This window comes from Choloepus didactylus, chromosome 1 (genome assembly GCF_015220235.1).
Source record: "Choloepus didactylus isolate mChoDid1 chromosome 1, mChoDid1.pri, whole genome shotgun sequence".
NCBI classification, from domain to species: domain Eukaryota; kingdom Metazoa; phylum Chordata; class Mammalia; order Pilosa; family Megalonychidae; genus Choloepus; species Choloepus didactylus.
Genome location: NC_051307.1, coordinates 245,041,306 through 245,065,320, shown reverse-complemented (window position 1 = coordinate 245,065,320; position 24,015 = coordinate 245,041,306). Strand labels below are relative to the sequence as shown.

The 24,015-nt window shown below is 48.1% G+C and overlaps 1 protein-coding gene and 1 pseudogene across 6 annotated transcripts in view; one reads left to right on the top strand and one right to left on the bottom strand.

The window, feature by feature from the left end:
- The window catches only part of HDAC11 (histone deacetylase 11), a 32,057-nt gene extending 8,480 nt beyond the window's left edge, over positions 1-23,577 (top strand). For 4 of the 6 annotated variants that reach the window (XM_037802744.1, XM_037802737.1, XM_037802751.1 and 1 more), the window contains 7 exons: positions 15,673-15,789; positions 16,776-16,818; positions 17,947-18,023; positions 19,106-19,168; positions 20,191-20,287; positions 21,125-21,390; positions 21,610-23,577. In XM_037802744.1, coding sequence (XP_037658672.1) covers positions 15,673-15,789; positions 16,776-16,818; positions 17,947-18,023; positions 19,106-19,168; positions 20,191-20,287; positions 21,125-21,390; positions 21,610-21,825 — 879 coding nt within the window. In that variant the 3' untranslated portion in view covers positions 21,826-23,577. The remainder of the gene's footprint in view (positions 1-15,672; positions 15,790-16,775; positions 16,819-17,946; positions 18,024-19,105; positions 19,169-20,190; positions 20,288-21,124; positions 21,391-21,609) is intronic. The other 2 variants (XM_037802775.1, XM_037802765.1) reach the window with 1 other exon arrangement.
- On the bottom strand, positions 5,969-7,319 carry LOC119510340 (annotated as a pseudogene).
- Positions 23,578-24,015: the final 438 nt, after the last annotated feature.

Below are 24,015 nucleotides of genomic sequence, written 5' to 3'. Positions count from 1 at the left end.
TGCGTATCCTTTTGTTGTTGAGTTGTAGGAGTTCTTTGTATATTCAGGATATTAAACCCTTATCAGATATGATTTCCAAATTTTTTCTCTCATTCCTTAGGTTGGGTTTTACTTTCTAGATAATGTCCTTTGATTCACAAAAGGTTTTAATTTTGATGAAGTTCAATTTATCCTTTTTTGTGGTTGGTTGTGCTTTTGGTGTCATATATAAAAATCCATTGATGAATCCAAGGTCATGAAGATTTGCCCCTATGTTTTCTTTTAGGAGTTTTTTTCCTTTATTAGAGAAATTTTGGGTTTACAGAACAATCATGCATAAGAATACAGAGTTCCCGTACACCACCCCACCACCAACAGCTTGCATTGGTGTGGAACATTTGTCACAATTCATGATAGCACTTTTTATAATTGTATCATGAATTATTGTCCATGGTTTAACTTAGGACTCACTGTTTGTGCAGAGTTGTTACATGGATTTTTAAAAAATTTTTATTCTGTTACCATATATACAATCTAATATTTCCCCCTTTTAAAGATATTCAGATACATATTTCAGTGCTGTTAATTGCATTCAGAGTGTTATGGTACCATCACCACCATCCATTACCAAAACATTTGCGTCATTCCAAATAGGAACCTTGTATATTTTAAGCCTTAACTTCCCATTCCATATTTCACCCCACCCCCTGGTAACCTATATTCTAGATTCTGATTCTATGAGTTTGCTTATTCTAATGGTTTCAAAATAGTGAGATCATACAATATTTGTCCTTTTGTGTCTGGCTTATTTCACTCCACATGATGTCTTCAAGGTTCGTCTGTGTTGTAGCATGGAGCAGGACTTCATTCCTTTTCAGGGTTAATAATATTCCGTTGTAAGTATACACCACATTTTGTTTGTCCATTCCTTGGTTGGTGGACACTTAGGTTGCTTCTGTCTTTTGGCAATTGTGAATAATGCCACTATGAACATCAGTATGCAACTATCTGTTTAAGTCCTGCTTTCAATTCTTTGCGGTATATACCTAGTAGTGGCATTGCTGGGTCATATGGTAATTCTATACTTAGCTTTCTGAGGAGCCACCAAACTGTCTTCCACAGTGGCTGCTCCATTTTATATTGCCACCAGCAATGAATGAGTGTTCCTGTTTCTCCACATCCTCTCCAACATTTGTAATTTTCCATTTTGCTAATAACAGCCATTTTAATGAGTGTGAAATGGTATCTCAATGTGGTTTTGATTTACATTTCCCTGATGGATAATGATGTTGAGCATCTTTTCATGTGATTTCTGGCCATTTGTAGATCTTTGGAGAGACATCTGTTCAAGTCTTTTGCCTAGTTTTTTAATTGGGTTGTTTGTCTTTTTGTTGTTCAATTGTAGGATTTCTTTATATATTCTGGATGTCAATCCTTTATTGGGTATGTGGTTTCCAGATATTTTCTCCCATGTGTAGGTCGTTGTTTTACTTTCATGATGAAGCCCTTTGAGGAGTAAAAGTTTTTAATTTTGAAGAGTCCTGTTTATCTAATTTATCTTTTGTTGGTTGGGCCTTGGTTGTAATCTCTAAGAAACCATTGCCTAACACAAGGTCCTGATGATGCTTCCCTATGTTTTCTTCTATGAATTTGGAGGTTTTAGCTCTTATATGAAGGTCTTTGGTCCATTTTGAATTGATTTTTGTATATGTTCTGATGTAGGGGTCCTCGTTTTTTGTTGTTGTTTTGTTTTGTTTTGTTTTGTTTTGTTTTCAAATGGAAATCCAGTTTTCCCAGAACCATTTGTTGAAGAGACTCTTTTTTCCCAATTGAGTGGTTTGTGCTACCTTATAAAAAATTAGTTGGCCATAAATATGAGAATTGATTTCTGAGCTTCAATTCTATTCCTTTGGTCTGTCCTTATGCCATTACCATGCTGTTTTTATTACTGTGGCTTTGTAATAAGTTTTAAGATCAGGAAGTGTGAGTCCTTCAACTTCATTCTTCTCTTTTGCAAGGTCTTTAACTATTCTGGGTCCCTTAACTTTCCATATAAATTTGATAATTGGCTTTTCCATTTCTGCAAAGAAGGTTGTTGGAATTTTGATTGGGGTTACATTGAATTTATAAATTGCTTTGGGTAGTATTAATATCTTAACGATATTTAGTCTTCCAATCCATGAATGTGGAATATCCTTCCATTTATTTAGGTCTTCTTTAATTTCTTTTAGCAATGCTTTGTAGTTTTCTGTGTACAAAACCTTACATCCTTGGTTAGATTTATTCCTAGATGTTTGATTCTTTTAGTTGCTATTGTGAGTGGAAGTTTTTTCTTGATTTCTTCCAATTGTTCATTGCTTGTGTATAGAAATACTGTTGATTTTGGAGTATTGATCTTGTACTCCGCTACTTTGCTGAATTCATTTATTAGCTCTGGGAGCTTTGTTGTAGATTTTTCAGGATTTTCTGTATATAGGATAATATCATCTGCAAATAGGGAAAGTTTTACTTCTTCCTTTTCAATCTGGACACCTTTAATGTCTTTTTCTTGCCTAATTGCTCTATCAAGAACTTCCAGTACAATGTTGATAACAGTGGTGACAGCGGGCATCCTTGTCTTGTTCCTGATCCTAGAGGGAAGGCTTGCAGTCTTTCGCCATTAAGTAGGGTATTAGCTGGGGGCTTTTCATATATGCCCTTTATCTTGTTGAGGAAGTTTCCTTCTATTCTTAGGGTTCTGAATGTTTTAAGAAAGGATGCTGTATTTTGTCAGATGCCCTTTCTGCTTCAATCAAGATGATCATGTGGTTTTTTCCCCTTCATTTTGTTAAAGCAATATGTTACATTATTTGGTTTTCTAATGTTGAACCAACCTTACATCTTCCTGTTGAATTGTTCACTTTATCAGTATATAATGACCGTCTTTGTCCCTTGTAACTGTGTTTTACTTAAAGTCTGTTTTCTCTGATATTAGTATAGCCACCCCACTCTTTTAAAAAAATTTTAACTTTTTGTTTTGAGATACTTTCAAACTTACAGGATAGTTATAAAAATAACACAAACCCTATACAAAGAACTCATCCTCAGATCCTTTTGTCACTTTTTCCATATCATTCTCTGTTCACTTTCTGAACACTTGAGTGTAGGTTGTACACATCTGCTCCTTGAACACTTAATTATGGCCATGTACATTTCCTAAGAGCAAGGATATTCACTTGTGTAACCACCTAAAGTGAAATTATAAAATTCAAAAAATTTAGCATTGATATAAAGCTTTTAGTCTATATTCCAGTTTCTTCGTATGTTCCCAAATGTCCTTTTACCCTTCCCTCCTCCCTTGGTAGATCTCATCTGGGATCATATCAAAGTCTTTTTAAGTTTCTTTTTTTTTTTTTTAATTCTGGAAACACATTTACAAAATAAAGCTTCCCATCTCAACCATTCCCACATACAATTCACAATCTTATGGTGCCCCCACCACCTTGCGTTACTAAAACTTTCCCATCTCTCCAAATAGAAACCTTTTACCCATTAGGAATTAACTTCCACTCCCCCTGCCCTGGCAACCTGTACTCTTAATTTCTGCCTCTGTAAGTTTGCATGTTCTCTGATATTTACTCTGTAGTTATCATTGGGGCTTAAATTTAATATCCTAAATCTAACCATCTCATTTGCTTTGATACCAACTTAACGTCAATAGAATAAACAAACTGTTTCTATACTCCTCTGTCCCCACACCTTTATGTTGTTCTTGAGTACATAACCACAGATTGCTCATGTTTTATGCATTTGATTTTAGCCTATGGGAAGTAAAAAGTAGATTTGCGAACTAAAAAGACACTAGTACTGGCATTTATATTTCCTCACCTAGTTACCCTAACCAGAGAATTTTATTTCTTCACACAGCTTCGATCTATTGTCTAATGTCAATTCCTTTCAACCTGCAGAACTCGCTTTAGCATCTCTTGTAGGGATGTCCTAGCTTTTGTTTATCTGGGAATGTCTTAATATCTACCTCGATTTTGAAAAACAGTTTTGCCGGATATAGAATTCTTGGTTGTCAGTTTTTTGTTTTCAGCACTTTAAGTATGTCATCCAACTGCCATCTTGCCTCCATGGTTTCTGATGAAAAACTGGCACTTAATCCTGCTGGAGCTCCCTTGGATGTGACATGGTGCCTCACTCCTGGGGCTTTCAGGATTCTCTCTCTATTTTTGGCATTTGACAGTTTGACTATAATGTGCCCTGGTCTTGGTCTATTTGGGTTTATTCGGTTTGGAGTTTGAGTGTCTTGGATGTGTATATTCATGTCTTTTGCCAATTAGGAAGTTTTCAGCCATTGTTTCTTTGAATATTCTCTCTGCCCCTTTTTCTCTTCTTCTGGGATCGCCACATGTATATTGGTATGCGTGATGGTGTCCCACAGGTTCACTTTTCCTCATTTTTTCTTCTTTCTGTTCCTCAGACTGGATGATGTCAATTGTCTGATCTTCAAGTTTGCTGACTCTTTCTGCCAGCTCCAATCTGCTGTTGAACCCCTCTAGGGAATTTTAAATTTCTGTTACTGTGGTCTTCAGTTCTGTTTGGTTCCTTTTCGTAATTTCCATCTCTCTAGTAATATTTTCTTTGTGTTCATCTATTGTTTTCCCAATTTCCTTTAATTCTTTGTCCATGTTTTCCTTAGCTCCTTGAACATACTTGGGACCTTTTTTAAAACCTTTGATATGTCTCAGGTCTGGTAAGTGCTGCTTTTTATTTGTGTTTTTAGAAATTAGCACAGTCCCTGGCCTGTCAAACTTTATTTCTAGAAAGTGGTACCAGGTTGTTGTGCTTTTATGCTTCTAGATAACCGTTCATGAAGCTCACTGTCCTGGTTGAGGAACTCACTTAGGTATTTCCAACCACGTCTCTGCTGGGCAAGCCTTAAAGCAGCTAAAACACTCATAATTAGCAGCAGTTACTCAAAACAAAGAGCAGGAAAATAAAATTTTATTATGTAATTATTTCCAAAGTTGACAAATGGATCAAATATTCCAGTTAGTTGCATTGATTGCAGAAAACGTGCATAACTACTTCACAGAAATCATACTGTATTTCCTAAATTAACAATATTTGGGATAGATGTGTCTAAATACTTTAATCCATAAACATAAAAGATTAGCAATCACCAGAGGCAAACTACAATTGAGTCTTCACTGTGGGATATTAAAATGCTTTTTACTAAACATGATTTTTCTGTCACTAATCCAGTGTTAAATGCTGGCAAATCCTGGGTGCCGGGGGCCGCCCCCCACCCCCATGGCACCCCTCCTTTGCCCTTGGAAGGACTCCTGGGTAGATTGTAAGTTCTCATAACTTAAAAGTACCGAGGCAGGTTGGTTCTCCTCCATCTAGCCTTGGTGTGAGACTGGGTTTCAAAGCAAGGTCCCACATGAGGAAAATCTTTGACAGAAGGACTTTATGAAAAGAATGAATGTTGTGAAATGAATTGTGAACAAAAACCCAGCCACCACCATTCCACACGTGCACTATTCTGAGTGTCCCCACCCCCCCCAGTCTCCTCGGTCTTCAGGGCCCGCTATGGGGGGCACACATGGCGGCTGTGGGTGTGGGGAGAGGCCCTGGGCAGAGGTGGTGGGGGATCTACATGTGTCATCCAAGAGATGACCTCCATCGGGCTGGCTGCCCTTCTGGAATGGGTCCATCTTCTCTCGGAGAAAGGTTTGACTTTATACCCCACGGGATCATCCCATTAGATCAGAGTAAGGTAGAAAACCTTGCAGCATCAACTATCAGAGCTTAATGTTTCCAGAAATGCAGCAACTTAGAGGTTTCTACTTTCCCGCCGGTTTCTTGCTTGGGAAATAAACAGTAACTGAAATGAGGTCTGTGCTAGGAGATCCACGGTCCTTGGCAACGTGTGGAACAGAGCCAGACTTCGGAGCTAAAAAGAGGAGAGTATGGTGCCTCGATGCCCAGAATTGTGTCCTCAGGACTGGGTGATCTTGCCACGGGGCATGAGTCCCATGTCCCCGAGGGTCCTCAGGGCCACGGTGCCGCTTGCCCAGATGAGCAGGTGCATGACGCTGCAGGGCATGACAGATGAAGACCTTGTGACTGTCCTTGTCCTGCTTGGCATCCGCCTGGTGCATGTAATTCCAGAATGCGGCCTCAGTTTGGGCTCCATCTTCATAATATTGCACAGCTTCTGGCTTCCAGTGCTGACACTACGAACTCCTGGCAGGTGTTTGCTGATTATGTCTGCTGTTTCTATTGCTCGGATCATGGAGGAATGTATAGTTTTATCGAACTTCAATCCCAAGCTTGTGAGTCAGAGACCAGTTAGTTCAGCTTGTTTACTGCCCAGCAGGGTCAGAGTCTGGTCCTTTTCCAGGGAGCCATCCATATGGCACTTGGAGTGCCTGATGAGGAAGATGTGTCCCTTGATCTTGGCCTTGCAGTGGTCCAGTCTGGACGCCAGATCTTCTTCTCCACATTCCAAGTTCCTTTTCCTCAGGATGATGAGAGACAGTGGTTCTCGCCTATCCCAGTTGGGGTCTGTTCTAGTTTGCTAATGCTGCTGGGATGCAAAACACCAGAAATGGATCGGCTTTTATAAAGGGGGTTTATTTGGTTGCAAAGTTACAGTCTTAAGGCCATAAAACGTTCAAGGTAAGTTATCAACTATTCGGTACCTTCACTGGAGGATGGCCAATGGTGTCTGGAAAAACTTTGTTATCTGGGAAAGCATGTGGCTGGCGTCTTCTCCAAGTTCTGATTTCAAAATGGCTTTCTTCCAGGATGTTCCTCTTTAGGCCATAGCTCGTCTTCAGAATGTCATTCTGAGTTCTCTTGGGGCATTTGTCTTCTCTTAGTTTCTCCAAAGCAAGAGTCTGCTTTCAATGGCCGTCTTCAAACTGTCTCTCATCTGCAGCTCCTCTCTCAGCTCCTGTGCATTCTTCAAAGTGTCCCTCTTGGCTGTAGCAAGCTCACTCCTTCTGTCTGAGCTTATATAGTGCTCTAGTAAACTAATCAAGGTCCATGCTAAATGGGCGGGGCCACAACTCCATGGAAGTTATCCAATCAGAGTTATCACCCACAGTTGAGTGGGGTGCATCTCCATGGAAACAACCTAATCCAAACATTCCAACTTAATCCCCACTAATATGTCTGCCCGCACAAGATTGCATCAAAGAACATGGCTTTTTCTGGGGGATATAATACATTCAAACCAGCACAGGGTCCCAGATGCCAGGCCCGGGTCGCATGCCAACCGCAGCCTGGAGGCTCAGGTGCACATAGCCCCGCGTCTCCACCCCATGGGGCTTCCCCACAGCCATGGCCGAGCAGAGCATGGCTGCCAGGCCCTGGCCAGCCCACCCATACCAGCTCTTTTTTTTTTTTTTCCCCATTTTAAAAATTGATATATATTCATATACCATACAGTCATCCAACGTGTGCAATCAGTTGTTTAGAGTATCATCTTATAGTTGTGCATTCATCACTGCTGTCAATGTTTGAACATTTTAATTACTCCAAAAAAATAAGAATAAAAATTAAAGTCATAAAGAACACCCAAAACATCCCATCCCTCCCCATTATTCATTTAAATTTTGTCCCCATTTTTCTACTCATCTGTCCATACACTGGATAAAGGGAGTGGGAGCCACAAGGTTTTCACAGTCACAGAATCACATTATGTAAACTACATAGTTATGCAGTTGTCTTCAAGAATCAAGGCTACTGGGTTGGAGTTTGATAGTTTCAGGTATTTCCTTCTAGCTATTCCAATATACTAAAAACTACATAGTTTCAGTTATTTCAGCTTTGTAGTAAGTCTTGAAATTAGGAAGTGTGGGTCCTCCAACTCTGTTCTTTTTTTTAAAGATCAGTTTAGCAAGGGTCCCTTGTAATCCCATATTAATTTTAGGATGGGATTTTCCGTTTCTGCAAAAAAAGCCAATAAGATTTTTTTAAGCCTCTTTTTAAAATTTTTTAATATTTTAATTTTTTTATTGAGTTTGTTCACGTACCATCCAGCTATCCAAAGATCCAAAGTGTACAATCGGTTGCCCATGGTACCATCATACAGCTGTGTATCCATCACCACAATTAATTTTTTTTTTCAATTTTTAGAACATTTTCATTACTCCGGAAAAGAAATAAAGACAAAAAAAGGAAACTCAAATCCTCCCATACTCCTAACCAGCCCCCCCTTCATTACTGATTCATAGTTTTGGTATAGTACATTTGTTACTGATGATGAAAGAATGTTAAAATACTAACTGTAGTATATAGTTTACAATAGGTATATATATTTTTTCCTATATACCCTTCTATTATTAACTTCTAGTTATAGTGTCATACATTTGTTCTGGTTCATGAGAGAGATTTCTAATATTTATACAGTTAATCATGGACATTGTCCACCACAAGATTCACTGTTTTATACATTCCCATCTTTTAACTTCCAACTTTCCTTCTGGTGACATACGTGACTCTGAGCTTACCCTTTCCACCACATTCACACACCTTTCAGCGCTGTTAGTTATTCTCACAATGTGCTACCGTCACCCCTGTCCATTTCCAGGCATTTAAGTTCACCCTAGTTGAACATTCTGCTCATAATAAGCAACCACTCCCCATTCTTTAGCCTCATTCTATATCCTGGTAACTTATATTTCATGTCTATGGGTTTACATATTATAATTAGTTCCTATCAGTGAGACCCTGCAATATTTGTCCTTATGTGTCTGTGTTATTTCCCTCAGTATAGTGCCCTCAAGGTTTCTTCATCATCCCATTTTTTTTTAAAGACGGTTTTGTCCACACACCATACATTCCATCCTTAGTAAACAATTGTTGGTTCCCTGTATAGTCACGTCCAATAAGATTTTGATAGGAATTGCAATGAATCTGTAAATCTGTTCAGAGCATATTGCCTTCTTTGCGTTTTAAGTTTTCCAATCCATGAACATGGAATGTCTTTCCATTTATTTATTTCTTTAACTGTGTTTTTGCAGCTTTTGGTGTACAAATCTTTCACATCCTTAGTTAAATTTATTCCCAAGTATCTTATCTTTTTTGATACTATTGTAAGTGGAATTGTGTCCTTAATATCCTTTTCAGATTGTTCATTGATAATATATAATAAGACAACTGATTTTTATGTGTTGAGCTTATATCTTGCAACTTTGCTGAATTCATTTATTAACTCTAATGGTTTTTTGTGTGTATTCTTTGGGAATTTCTACATATAAGAACACATCACCTGTGAATTGAGATGGTTTTGCTTCTGTCTTTCCTATATGGATGCCTTTTATTTTTCTTGCCTCATGGCTCTGTCTGGACCTTCCAATACAATGTAGAATAGAAATGGTGAGAGCAGGTGTCATTAGCTTGTTCCTGACCTACAGGAAAAGCTTCCAGTCTTTCACCATTTTCATCCATACCCTTTAGCACATTGAGGAAGTTCCCTACTATTCCTCATTTGCTGAGTGATTTTGATCTTGAAGGTGTGCTGGATTTTGTCAGAGGCTTTTTCTGCCCCAACTGAGAAGGCTATATGGTTTTATTCCCTTCTCTCCTTTTGTTCCCCCTTCCACTGGTGGAAAGGATTGACTTAGACCAAGCAGTAGGACTCCAAGTGGGGTTGCATCCAATCTCTTCCCTGAGAGCAGTTCTTGTTAGAACCTCCAAGATGGCGCGGGGGGGGGGGGGGAGGGTCCACCTGAAGAAATCAGGGAGCTGGAGAGTGGGGTCTGTGTGAGCTGAGTGAATGGAGGTGGTGTGGGGAGAGGGTCCCAAAGGTGTTGCCAGCCCCAGGCATGTCCTGTTATCTGTTGAGGCCCTGACAGCTGGCCAGGCCCTGGGTAGGGGAGGCTTGCAGGCCACGTCCTTCAGTGAGCAGTGGACATCATGCAAAAGTTGTTCATTCAGCACCATCCTAGGTCAAGTTCTCTGGAGTGGTGTTTCTCACCTTGAGCAAGCATCAGCATCACCCGAAGGTCTTGTTAAAACTCAGGTCACTGGGACCCCTCTCAGAGCTCCTGATTCCGGAGGTCTGGGGTGGTGGCCGACCCTCTGCATTTCTAACAAGTCCTCGGTTGATGCTGTCACTGCTGGTCCAGGGACCACACTTTGAGAATCACGGACTCTCCCTTCAGCCTTGCAGGGCTGCCCGCTATTCTCTGAGTATGTCAGCTGCGTCCTCCCCCTTGGACTCGTGCCCATGTGGTTCTGTCTCCCTCTCCCTGCCGTTTCCAGTCAGGGCCATGACAGTGCCCCAGAAATCCGCGGAATTCAAGGGCAGTGCCACGATAGTTCATGACACTGCCACGGAAGTCTATGAGCGTGTCACAGCAGCCCATGGCGTTCCGTGGCATTCCAGTGCTTTCCAGAGCAGTGCCACGGCAGCCTGCTGCAGTGCCTTATGGCCATGCCAGCTGGAGTGGAAATCCCATGGCAGCTCCCTGGACCACCCCCTCCCACACCCCTCAATCCCTGCACCTTAGAGCTCTGTTGGCTGAATTTTCTGAGCCAGGAACACTGGGGGCAAAGGGCTCCTTGCCGGTGCACGGTGCATCCTGGTGCATGGTGCTAGCAAAGCCTGGTTCGTAGAGTCATCTTCCCAAATCTCCTTTTTTTATGTTTTTTTTTTTTTTAATTTTATTTTTGTTATGGTAACATATAGAAACCATAATTTTCCCATTTTAATCACTTCCCAAAATACAGTTCAGTGGTGGCATTAATTACATTCATAATGTCATGCTACCATCACCACCATCCATTACCAAAACTTTTCCATCACCCCAAACAGAAACTCTACAACCATTGAGCAGTAAATCACCATTCCTTCCCCCCCAAGCCCCTGGAGACCTGTAATCTACTTTCTGTCTCTATGAATTTGCTTATTCTCAGTATTTCATAGAAGTGAGATCATACACTATTTGTCCTTTTGTGTCTGGTTTATTTCACGCAACATGATGTCTTCAGGGTTCATCCGTGTCTTAGCATGGATCAGAACTGCATTCCTCGAATCTCCTTTCTTGCCAAGACCCCACGGTAACCCTTCCACCCACTGGCAGGCAGGATCTGACCTCCATCCCTCCAGCCTTCAGCCCTCAGTGACCGCCATGTGGCTGCCAAAATTCACCTCTCCACCTCCACGGACCGGTCCACACAGCAGCCCCCACCCCAGCTCCTACCCTGCCTCCTCTTCCCTGTTCCAGAGTTTCCTCCCAGAAGCTTTGGCAGACGCCCGCCTTGTCCTACGGGAGCCGTCCCCCTGGCTGACCTCCTTACATGTTTCTGGGTGACGTTATGTCTGGCCCCTGGGCCATGTGAAGTTCAGTCTCCAGTGCAGAGGCCCCATGTGTGCCTCACACGACTCCAGCTCTGAAGAAGGTTCTGTGAAAAGCTGGCAGAGGTTGGTGGTTGAAAAGTTTGGGAGCCACTGGGTAAAGCAAAGTACAGAACTTCTCAGAGATTTGTTAATTTCCTAACATGAGCGATGCTTCCCAAACTTGTTTGACCATGGAACCTTTCCTTGGTGGACTGCCACAATAGCCCAGTGGCTGTGGAACACACTTTGAGAAACACCATTCTAGTGGTTTTGTGTGTATATTGGACCTCTAAGGAGGCAGGGATGTGGCTTCTTTTTCTTTTGGTCCCTATCCCCTCTGGCTTGCCTAGAGAAGGGGCAGGCAGTGAGTTAATTTGTTCCTCCAGTGGCCCATTTGTTTGTTCATTCATTTATGCATTAAAAAAATGGTTGCAAACCTATCATGAGCCAGGTCCATGTGGGGCAATGTGGTTTGTGGTGTGAACAAGCTGTACTCACACACATGCACACACACGCACACACACACACTGCAGCTTCCTGGTCCCAGCTCTAACTCCTGGCTCCCTCCCAGGCCCTGCAATGCCTGAATCCCAGCAAGAGTGCCGGGGCCAGGGGTCCCAGAAGGCCTTGTGGGTACCACTTCTTCCAGACCATGAAGGGTCCCACAGGACCTTGCTCCCTGGCTTGGGTGAGGGAGCACGGTGAGCTTCCCGAGCCTGCAGCTGTCCTCACCCTTGTGGCCTGTGAGGGGCAGCCACACAAGCCTCCTCCAACAGTGCAGGCAAATGGGGTGCCCAACACCCCTGACAAAATGTCACTCCTGTTGGCCTGTGGCCTAAGCCACAGCTGCCCCCCTGGGCCTGTCATAGATTAGTATCCTGTCCTCCGACCCCTGTTTCACACGGGTGCCTCCTGGCTAACGTGTCCGCCTGGCCTTTCTGGGGCATGCCCCCCTGACCTCCATCACACCCCATTCTCAGTCTCTCTTTCCCTCTCTGCTGACTCCTCCCCATTACGAAGCACAGCACAGCCCCTCTTTTCAGCTCACCTGCTGGTTGGCGAATGCAGTGGTCATGCTCTCATTTCCATCTGTTCTGGTTTATTAAGCTGCTGGAAAATACCAGAAATGGATTGGCTTCTATAAAGAGGATTTATTAGGTCACAAAGTCACAGTTCCAAGGCCATAAAAGTATCCAAACTAAGGCATCAACAAGAAGATACCTTCACTGAAGAAAGGCCAATGGCGTCTGGAACACCCCTGTCAGCTGGGAAGGCACATGGCTGGTGTCTGCTGGTCCTTTTGCTCCTGGGTTGCTTTGTTTTCAGCTTCTGATTTCGGTGGCTTTCTCCTTAAACGTCTGTGGGTTTTCACTTAGCTTCTCCGGGGCCAACTCTGGGCTTCATCTCTTAGCTTAGCATCTCCAAACGTCTGTTTCCCACAGCTGTCTCCAAAAATTCTCTGGGTGTTGTCTCTCTAAGCGTTTCTCTGTGTTCTCTTCAAAATGTCTCTCCCTTTTATCCTCTCATAGAGGAGGCTAGTAAACTAATTAAGACCCACTTTGAATGGGCAGGGTCATATCTCCATGCAAATAGTCTAATCAGAAGATCCTACCCACAATAAGTCTGCACCCACCAGAGTGGATCAACAGAACATAGTCTTTCCTGGGGTACACAACAGCCTCAAACCAGCACAGGGGCTGCCTCTTTGTTCACCCTCTTGGCTCCCAGAGCTCCGCAGCTCATGGTTTTCTGCTCCTGTCCCAGGGCAGGCCTCTGTGCATCATCTCAGTGGGCTGCCCTTGGCCTTGCCCTTAAATGCTGGAGTTCCAGGGTTCTCACCTTAGCCCTTGGCTCTCCCTCCCCACCCTTCTTCTGCTCCGTCCCAGCCCCAGCCTCCCTCTCTCTTGAGCCCCAGCCCCAGACAGTCTTGGCCCTTCCAAAGCAGAGCCTCAGCTTGACCCCTGAGCTCCCATCTCCAGGGGAAGGGACACTACTATCCTCCGAGGTTCCCAGGCCTGACCCCTGGGCTTCATCTAGGACCCCACATCTCCCTACCTCCCCATATGAGGTCTGCTGCCAAGTCCACTTGAATCAGCCCACTTCTCACCTGCCCGAGACTCCCCGTTATCTCAGGCCTGCTCCCTGGGGTTGCTGCTTGTAGTTCTTGTTCCCCTGGTTAGTTCTCACTGTAGCTCTCCCCTCCTCTGTTAAGATACCCTCCAAGGAGAACCTCCACAGTAGACCAGGCCCGACGTGATACACCGCCGTCCCAGCTGCACCCAGCCTTTCTCAAACGTGGGACCCACTTCTTCTCTTGGGCCTGCAGCCACTGTTTTGCCTTTCCCCCTGCATCTGAAAACCCCTCTTCACCCTCAGCCCAAGGTTCCATTTCACTTCCTTCACAAGCCTCTCCGACCCCACCCTACACATCTGTTCTCCGTCCCAGCATTTGCTGAGTTGCGTCTGAGTGTCGTTGACACACCCACCTGCCATTGGGCTGAGGACCGTATCCCCAGCATCCTCCTCGGGGCCTGGGGCCTGGCAGGCACTTATTAAATATTTATACGAGGAGTTGCCTGCTGGAATCACATGTCCAGGCTCCTCTGGAGTTCTGCCTGGGGCTGGGGGAGAGTGAGGAGAAGGGGCCTTGGTGTGCTTGACAGTATCTAAGTGGACCCTGAGCCAAGTGTGTGTGTGTGTGTGTAGGGGGAGAGTTTTTGGGGGTGGTGGTGGTTGTAGTGGTGCTGGTGGTTCAGAATTTGGGTATAACTACTTTGTGCAGGACCTGGAAGGACGTGTGAGCTGGGACACCCAGAGCCATGGGTATTTGCCAAGGGATGGGAGACCACAGGGCAGGCTGTGTCCTGGTCTTGGTGTAGATGCCTTTTGGGTTCCCTAGACCCCCTTGGCAGTAGCTGGAGATGAGGGCAGCTAGCTCCCCCCCACACCCATTTTAAAGAAAATTTATTGTGATGAATAATATTTCCCACTTTAACCACTTTTATATGTGTAGTTCAAGGGCATTCATTACATTTGCAATGTTGTGTTACCTTCATGATCAGAACTTTCCATCACTCCAGAGGGAAGCTCTATACTCATTGTTCCGGTTTGCTAATGCCGCCGGAACTCAAAACACCAGCAATGGATTGGCTTTTATAATAGGGGGTTTATTTGGTTACACAGTTACAGCCTTAAGGCCATAAAGTATCCAAAGTAACACATCAACAATTGGGTACCTTCACTGGAGGATGGCCAATGGTGTCCAGAAAACCTCTGTTAGCTCGGAAGGCACATATGTGGCTGGTGTCTGCTTGCTCCCAGGTTGCGTTTCAAAATGGCGTTCTCCAAAATGTTGCTCTTGGGGCATTTTGTCCTCTCTTAGTTGCAGCTCCTCTTCAAAATGTCACTCTCAGTTGCTCTGAGGTCCTTCTGTCTGTGAATTCCTTTATATGACTCCAGTGATGCAATTAACACCCACCCTGAATGGGTGGGGTAACACCTCCGTGGAAATTATCCACTCAGACATTTCACTCACAGCTGATTGAGTCACATCTCCATGGAAACACTCAAAGGATTCCAACTTAATCAACACTAATACATCTGCCCCACAAAATTGCATCAAAGAACATGGCATTTTGGGGGACATAATGTATCCAAACTGGCACACCCATCAAGCAGTAACTCTGAATCCCTGCCCCTCACCCAGCCCCTAGTGACCTCTAAACTCCTTTCTGTCTCTGTGAATGAAGTATGAAGTTATCAACTGTGTTAAAAGAACCTCCCCCAACACTGAGACCCCTCCCTTCGCTGCTGTGGTACCCATCCTTGCTCTAATGCCATGGGATGCCCCCTTTAAAGGGAGGGGTTTGGCTTGGGTGAGGGGTGGGCTGGGAGAAATGACTCCCAGTGGGTGAGAGAGCACGAGGTGCAGGGGAGGAAGGAGACCTGTCTGCATGACCTTGGAAAGACCCTGCCTGCTTTTTCTGTACAGTGTTCCCTCCTGTGCCATGAGCGGGCTGGGCCAGTTCTCCAGAAGCCCGCCTAGTTCTGCCACACCTGAGATCCTGGGTCCCCTGCAGCTCTTGCTCTGGTCACTAGAGGGCAGCCAAGGGTTTTGATGTGCTAAGTTGCCTGGGCAGCCCGGGCTTGAAACTGTGGGAACTGCCCCCTCGGGAGCCCCAGAGCTTGGTGGAGGCTGCAGGGGGGAAGAGGGGAGACACTCTGGTTTTTTTCCAGAGGAACTGCACTAGATCGGCGAGTTCACCCACAGGCACCTTGAAACTGTCCTCAAGGCATCGAGAGGGGAATCAATGCTCCAAGGATCACCCGCCCCATGTCTCTCTCCGCAGTGGTCCTTTGCCGTCGCGACCATCACCGAAATCCCCCCAGTCATCTTCCTCCCCAACTTCCTCGTGCAAAGAAAGGTGCTGAGGCCTCTTCGGACCCAGACAGGAGGGACTATTATGGTAGGTGGGGAAGAGGGGCTGGGCTGGGGACCCCACCCCCTGGCCTCCCTTCTACCTCCTCTGTGCCTTCGCCACCCTCCGCTCTCATCTGGAAGGCCCTGCCCACACTTTGCAGTTGAGCAAAATCCTAAATATCCCTCAAGTCCCAGTAACAAAGGCCCTTTCTGCAGAGAACCTTTCCCATCCTGGGAAGCGAGAACCCGTTTCCTTCCTTCAAGGGCCTCCTGTTAAGAGTTACCGTATTTGCTGGTATATAAGATCCATCCCCAAAAAGTATGTCCCCAAATTATGGCTCCAATGCATCTAAATTTAAGATGGAAAACCAAAGCCCCATGGCTTAAATGATGGACGATGCTCTCCCAACTCCCGTCATGAATGTGGCAGTAAGAACTTTGCAGCAAAATTAGGTTCCACATCTTGTGTGTTCTTTTCTTAAAAACGAGCCATGTTTTGCTGAGTTGATTGGAGTTAGAGATTTAAAGGTAGAACGATTTAACCTAGCCCTGGATCAGTTCCTTTCTGTTCCCTATAGTTTTCCTTTTAGCTTTATGAATTTGTACGTTTTTTAGTTTGGTAGACTACTACTGCTCACCCCAAAAACTGATTTCCGTATTCAGGCTACTGTGTCTCCATGAGCAAAAAAACTGAAAGTCTGTTTTCCCGTACATGGTCATATTAAAATCTTTGTCAATTGGTGTATAATGATAAGTACTTAGCTTTTATTTTTCCTAGTTTCCTTGCAGAATTGCAGAGGGGCTTATTACACTGTACATCTTATTTTCCAGCCAATCAGTTATTTACTTCTGGGACTGGTGTTGAGCTTGCTGGTGAGGGGTGGGGGTGCCTTCTGAAACCCCTACCTTGCAGCTCATCCCTGTCCCAGGACTGGCTCAAGACAGTGCTTGTGGAGTGAATGAGTGAATCAGTGAATGAGTGAGTTAAGGGATCAGCCGCCTGCACCCCTTACCCTGTGCTTGTCTCCCAAGGCGGGGAAGCTGGCGGTGGAGCGAGGCTGGGCCATCAATGTGGGTGAGTGCCCCTGCACTTCCGGTGTGAATGAGCCTGATGGGGAACCTGGAGGGGCAGCTTTGAATTCAAAGGCTCTGATATACAGGAGCTCTCTGGAGCTCTTCTTATTGAATGCCTCCTGGAGATGGGCATGCATTCTCCTGACACCTGGGAGGGACATGGATCCTTGTCTAAAAGAGTTCCCTAGGTTGACTCTCCAGCCCTCCTTTGCATACTTCCAGGGATGGGGTGCTCACTCACCCTGTGTAGCTATGGCAGAGTTCCAACCCAGTTCCCCGGACCAGCCCTTCCCACGGTGGAAGGCATTATGGCCTAAAAGAGTGGTTGAGAGCCCGGGTCCCCATCCAACCTGGGTTTGAATCCAGGTCCTGCTGGTAGCCAGCTGGGTGACCCTGGGCAAGTTGCTTAACCTCTCTGTGCCTCAGTTTCTCCACCTGTAAAATGGGATGATAATAGACCCTCAGAGGGTCATAAGGAGGTTTCAGTGACCTCAGTGCCTGGATAAGAGTTCAGTACTTGTTAGCTATTATCTTATTATCCAACATTGATTTCTTGGGTGGTGGAAAAAACAAGTCTAACTCTACAGTGGGACAGTTGTCGGGCTCAATTTCAGAGGGTCCCTGCCACTCCGGGGCTCTGAGACTATGGCCTCAGGGTTGGGGGCAGTGGACAGGGCAAGACCTTGGGCAGCTGGAACCAGCCTTCCCAGCCATCCTCATCCCCTACCCACAAAATTTGGTGGTTCTGTGGCAAACCTGGCCAAGCCTGCATGGTGTGGGGGCAGCAAGGACCAGTTCTCTCTGCCTTGGGAAGGAGTGAGCTCCCCGTCAGCTGGGGGTATGAGCAGGCACTGGGGGCTGCCTGGTCGGGGAGACCCTGAGAGCTTTCCTGCTCTGGGCAGGGGTGGCCGTCCTGGCTGAGCTGCCCCCTGGCCTATAACTGGTGACAATGGCCAGTCACTCAGTTCACTTTCCCAACCTGGAATTGGAGGGGAGGGGTCCCAGGGAGCTGAGCCAGGAGGAGACGCTGGAAGGAGAGGGGTACAGGGGACATGCCTGACTAGGCCCATGAGCATGGCCCTGACCCTGGCCCTGACCCTGACTGACGCATCTCTCCACCCTTCCGCAGGGGGCGGTTTCCACCACTGCTCCAGCGACCGGGGCGGGGGCTTCTGTGCCTACGCGGACATCACGCTTGCCATCAAGGTGCGCCCAAAAGCACGCTGCAGGACTCGCCTCCAAGAGCCCTCTCCAGACCAGGCCCTGGGCTGGGGCCTGGGATCCTGCTTGCAGCCCCACAGTTGGTGTTACCCCCGTTCCCTGTTAGAGAGAAGGAAACTGAGGCTCAGAGCAGGGAGAGGGCTGGCTCAGGACTCAAACCCAGACCTGCCACCTTCTCTTGTATGTTGCCTGGCAGGGTTGCCTGTGACAGAAGGCAACCTTCAACACCTGCAGGTGCCTGGGGATATATTGATGGCATTGCTCCTAAAATGGGGTGGGGGGCGGAGGTGGAGGGAGGAGTGGAGAAATAACATCAACGACAATAACAATAATAATAATGGCAGCTGGCATTTATCGCATGCTCAACTGTGTGCCCGCCCCTGTTCTCCCTGATTCACCTCATTTAATCCTGGCACCATCTCTGTGGAGTAGAATTCATAATTATCCTTGTCTTCCGGATGAGGAGACTGAGGCTGAGAGAGTGAAGTCATGTAGCCAGAGGAGCAGAGCTGGTACGGGCCCCGGGGCTGGGCCTCAGAAGTGAGCTGACGTGGCCCCTTTTTTCAGAGGGGTGCATAGATAAATGGGGGAGGCAGGCAGGTCAGCAGGCCCCAGCGAGAGGCCAGCAGGATGCCCAGGAGCCCTTCCTGGAGAGGGAGGTGGGAGGAGAAGGAAGGCTTCCTGGAGGAGGTGACATTAGAGCTTGGTCTTATAGGATGAGGTGGAGACAGACTTTGGAGCTATCCCTAAACCCCTACACATTTCCTTGGAAATTCAGGGCTGTCGCCAAGGGTCGAACCTGACTGCCCTGCTTACCTCCTGACCTCCAGCCTTTCAGGGCCCAGCACATACCCCCTCCTCCAGGAAGCCCTCCTTGATTCACCCAGGCTACAGGCACCCTTGCAGGCTTCTCCCAAGCCCCATGCCTCTCCTGCGGTGCATGAACGCTTTCCCTGGTGGTCAGATCGTCTGTCCCTGCATATACACCCTCCCAGCCTTCCTCCTCATCCCTCTGTTGCATCTCTGGCTGTCCAGGCCTTCACGACCCCTTTCTCCTCCCTGGGCAGTTTCTGTTCGAGCGTGTTGAGGGTATCTCCAGAGCCACCATCGTTGATCTCGACGCCCACCAGGTGAGTGCTCTGAGGGATGGGCTGCTTGTGGGACCCGCCACCCCAGGCCCCAGAACCTCACTGGCTATGGCGGGAGAGCCTCCCACCCCCACCCCGTGTGCCCCCAATAGCCTCGGTGGGGCTCCCCTCTCTTTAAGGACTTCAAACTCCATGCCGGGCCTCTGCCACCCCCACCCTGGTTTTAAGCCCCTTTCATGGTTCACCCTTCTGTATCTCAGGCAGGAAACAGAGTGGCTGTCCTTGTACCCCTGTCCCACTCACCCCAGCCAGGCCGATTGCTCTTCCTAAAGCCCAGTCTGACAATGTTACTCTCATGCTCTAAACTCTGCCATGGCTCCCTATTGCTTCTAGTTGATATGAGGCACCCACTTTCTGTACCAAACTGATGAACACTTTGGTTCTTTCCCTCAGGCAGATGCTCACATAGTCATGCACAAAATTTCAGAGGTGCTCAGGTCCCCCAAATCCGCTGCTTAAGAATTTATTGCCCAGGAGGGAAAGCATCAAAGTGTAGCAGCATCTCCTTGTGAGGATGCCAAACAAAGGGCCGAGTCCTCTGTTCAGAGTCAGGGGAGTAGATTAAATGGCTTCCTGAAGGCCCCTCCTACACCAGCATTGTGGCTTTGAGTGAGTCAGGGCCCTGCTCTGAGTTCGTGTGATACTGAGCTCCTGATCTAAGCCAGAAGCCACTCGCTCCCCTGACATGCACGGCTCTTCACAGTCGACTCTTTCATAGCCCTGATCCCAATCGATTCCACCACAGACTTGAGAGGATGGCAGGGCCAGGCTTCCTGACTCCTTTCACGGAGAAGGAAACCAAGAGGTCCGGGGCTTGCTGGAGGTTGTGCGAGAAGCCACGGGGCTGTGTTTTGAGGCTGGATTCCAGCTCTGCCTCATGGAGTAGCCATGAGACCTCCAAGGACGGGCCGTGTTGCCCAGGCACGTGGGGAGTTTTCTGGGGCAGGAGTGGGCTGAGTCCTGGCCTGCCTGCAAGCAGCTCTGTGTCCCCCACCCTCCCCCAGGGCAATGGGCACGAGCGAGACTTCATGGACGACAACCGCGTGTACATCATGGATGTCTACAACCGCCATATCTATCCTGGGGACCGCTTTGCCAAGCGTAAGCCTCCAGCCTGCCCCTCACTCTTCTGTACACCCTTTCTGGGACAGGAATCTCTCACCTGGGTCTTTTTTGTTTGAGGGGCCCTGCAGCAGACATTATTTCCTGTGGTCTCCCTGGGGGTGAGGGGTGGGGGCGGGTATCATTCTCACTTTACACATGGGGCACATGAAACCAAAGGAAGTCACTCGACCCACCCGTGATCATTTAAACCCATCCATCAACATGTGGGCCCTTAAGTTAGGGGTAATTGCCAGAAGAATAAAGAGGGAATTTTCTTCTCCTAGGTATGCATCTGTCCTAAGAAAGGACAGAAAAGGAATGAGAAGGAAAATTTGATAATTAAGAAATACCAAATAAGATGGTGGAAATAAGTTCAAATGTAATAGTTACTAAAATAAATGAAAGTGGGTTAAACTCGCCAATCAAAAGGCACAGACTCTCAGAGGACATTTGAAAATGTAGGAGCCTGCCCAGTCTGCAGTTAGGGGGCACCTATAAGTGAGGTGTTTGTCTGGTGTGGGTAAGTCAGTCTCTGGGATGTCCCTAGGGACCAGTTTCTGAACTGAATATGAATGTGCTGAATTTGGATGTGAGGGTGCAGCAGATTGCCTTTGGGCAAAGGCTCAAGGAGGCAACAAAATTGGAAATTGCTGACATCGGATCCTGAATCCCTAGGGCAGAAGGTTTTTTAGCTCAAATTCCCCATCTCTCCTTTGGATTCCCTCTCTTTGCAGCTCTTGGCACTCATTTTAGATTAATTTTGGGTGAAATGAGAGGCAGAGCCGTGCTGGAGTCAGTCTGACCCGTTTCCACTTCTGGCTAGGGCACCAACAGGCCCTGGGACCCTGGGCAGTCTTCCTCCCATCTTGAGCCTCAGTTTCTCTTCTCTGCACATTGGAGCTATCCCCATCTCCCTCTCAGAGGCCATAAGGCGGAAGGTGGAACTGGAGTGGGGCACGGAGGATGACGAGTACCTGGAAAAAGTGGAGAGGAACATTGAGAAAGCCCTCCAGGAGTATCTGCCCGATGTGGTGGTGTACAACGCAGGCACTGACATCCTCGACGGCGACCGCCTTGGGGGGCTGGCCATCAGCCCAGAGGTAGGTCCTGACCCTGGGGTGGGGGGCAAGGGAAGGTCTGCTTGCTCTGGGGACTCAGCAGTGGGAAAGGTGGGCAACACGAGTGCGTCTCCCAATGTCAGAGAGGAGATAAGCTAATGCAGCAGCAGCCCGGAACAGGGATAGACCTGCAGCAGGACTTCCTGATGCCACGAGGGTCCAGGCCTGCTTGAGTCCACCCTCCTCCCATCGCCCCCACAGGGCATCATGAAGCGGGATGAGCTGGTGTTCCGAGTGGTCCGCAGCCGCCAGGTGCCCATCCTCATGGTGACGTCAGGTGGATACCAGAAGCGCACGGCCCGCATCATCGCTGACTCCATCCTCAATCTGCATGGCCTGGGGCTGATCGGGCAGGAGATGCCCAGCATCTCGGCACAGAGCTTGGACACACCCCTGCTGCCCCCAGCAGTGCCCTGACCCAAGTTGTCCTTTTACCCTTGCTCACCGTCTCCCTGCCTGCCTCCCGGCCCCCCACCCTGCCCCACTGATAGTGCTTTTTTGTTTTCTAACCTGATTCCATGGTGGAGGGCAGCAATCAATGAGGACTGGGCTGCTGGGTAGGAAAGCTGACCCGGGTGGCCTCTTCAGAGTATGGAGGAGAAGTCCCGAGGGGCCCTGTGTGCTGGGGGCTGGGGGAGGAGGCAGAGCCTGAGTCCCAGGGGCAGGTGGCAGAGCCCGAGTCCCGGGGGCAGGAGGCAGAGCCTGAGTCCCAGGGGCAGGTGGCAGAGCCTGAGTCCCGGGAACAGGAGGCAGAGCCTGAGTCCCAGGGAAGATGCCACATGGGGTTGTGCTTCCAATGAGGCCATGGGAAGGGCTGTTCCTAGACATCTGTGAGACAAGAAGGGGGGTAGATAGTTCATAAAGGTGGATAGAGGGCAGGCTGGGCCCTTGGAGGCCACAGGGAGGGCCCCAGGTGTGGAGGGGTCTGCAGAGTGTTCTGGTTTTTGAAAAAGTCAGACTTAGCTAGGACAGAGGATGCCTCAGTCTTGGCCCCCTTTGGCCCTTTTCCCTCCTCTTCAGGTGGTGTGATTGGCTTTGCTCTCCTTTCCTCACTTTCCCAAAGGAGCTGTCCTTCTGGGAGCGGCAGATTGTCCAGACAGGGCACCGGTGTTCCCACCAGGATTCCCAGCCAGCAGGCAGGAGGACTGGAGCTTGATTTGAGGGGAGTAGGGAGGTTGGGGAGGTGGGTTCTCCCAACTCAGATTTGCTTCCCGCTTGACAAAGCAAGGGCTGGACGTGCTCTCCTGGAGCCCCTCTAAAGTGAGTGAGGGTGAAGGAGGCCTGGGACCCCTAAGTCTCTGCTTCAGCCATGGTGTCGCCTTTTGAGGGCAGGGCACGGGGGACAGGTTTTGGGGGGTGCAGAATTCTTAACTCAAGAAGGGGCCTCAGCGTTGGAGCCTCCAGTGGGGAGCTGCTGGCCCATGTGGGGAGGAGGCAGAAGAAGGCAGGGGGCCGTGGGAGGGCAAGTTGTGGCAGGTGGAAGCCAGGGAGGGGGCAGGGAGGGCCGGGCAGGACCTGCAGGGATGAGGCACCAGGGAGAGGCCAGGCTGGGGTTCCTGGAGGGAGCTCGGAGAGTCTCCATCGTGGTCCAAGACGGCCCCAGACCCCAGGAGGCTGTGAGGGGAGGTGGCCGGGATGGGTCTTGCTTGGGGCTGGAGCCTCTACCATCCTCACCCTAAGTGCCCAGGGGTCCCAAGTGGGCCCTGACCTCTGGCCATAGAAACACCCCAGTCCTTGGCTTGGTCTCAGCTCTACTTTGAAGGGAACATTCAGGACCACCCCCGAGGGAAGTGGGTGAGGGGAGCACAGTGTCCCCAGACTGTCACCTTGATCAGAGGTGGGGGGGTGGGGAGAGTGGGTGAGGGGAGGTATCCTCTGTCCTCTGTCAACCCCCCCTGTGGGACTCGGGTCCCTTGTCATCTTGGGGGTGCTCCCATGTTCCCCTCTCTCTGCTTCCTCTGCTTCGGGGGAAGCTTCCAAGATCACAAACTGATTCAACAGTGCTGACCTCTCAGGTACCCAACATCCCTTCGTCTCCTTTAAGGGATGACACCCTAAGGGGCTTCCAGGCCAGTGTGGCCTGTGACATCGGGGGCAGGCCGTGGGCGCTGCTTGTCATTGTCGAGTTTCTGTTCTGTTCGTAGAGAATCATAAAGGCTCTTGATCGGACCCGGCTGCTGTGTGGTTCTTGAGAGGAAAAATTCCCACCCCCCAAGGATTAAATGAAACAAGGATTTGAAATTCCCACAGCACAAAGCCTGCCACAGGGTCGCTGCCCTGTAAATGCTGATGTTTTATTCCATCGTCCCAGCCCTGGGAGGTAGGTGGTGACTCATTTTACAGAGGAGGCAGCTGAGGCTCAGAGAGGGTGAGGTATTTGCCCCACGCCACACAGCTAGTGAGCAGTAGGGCTGGGTTTAAATCCAGGTCTGCTGGGTTCCAGAGCAGGTGTTTTTTTCTGCACTAGCTGCCTCAGATTTGTCAAGGGTCTGGGGTCCCTGAGGGCTAAGGTCACTGGGAATGGGGCCCAGGAAAGCATGGGGGTGGGCTGTGATGGTGCCTCTGCATAGTGTGGGAGGCAGATGGGGGGTCCCTGGCAAGGTGATG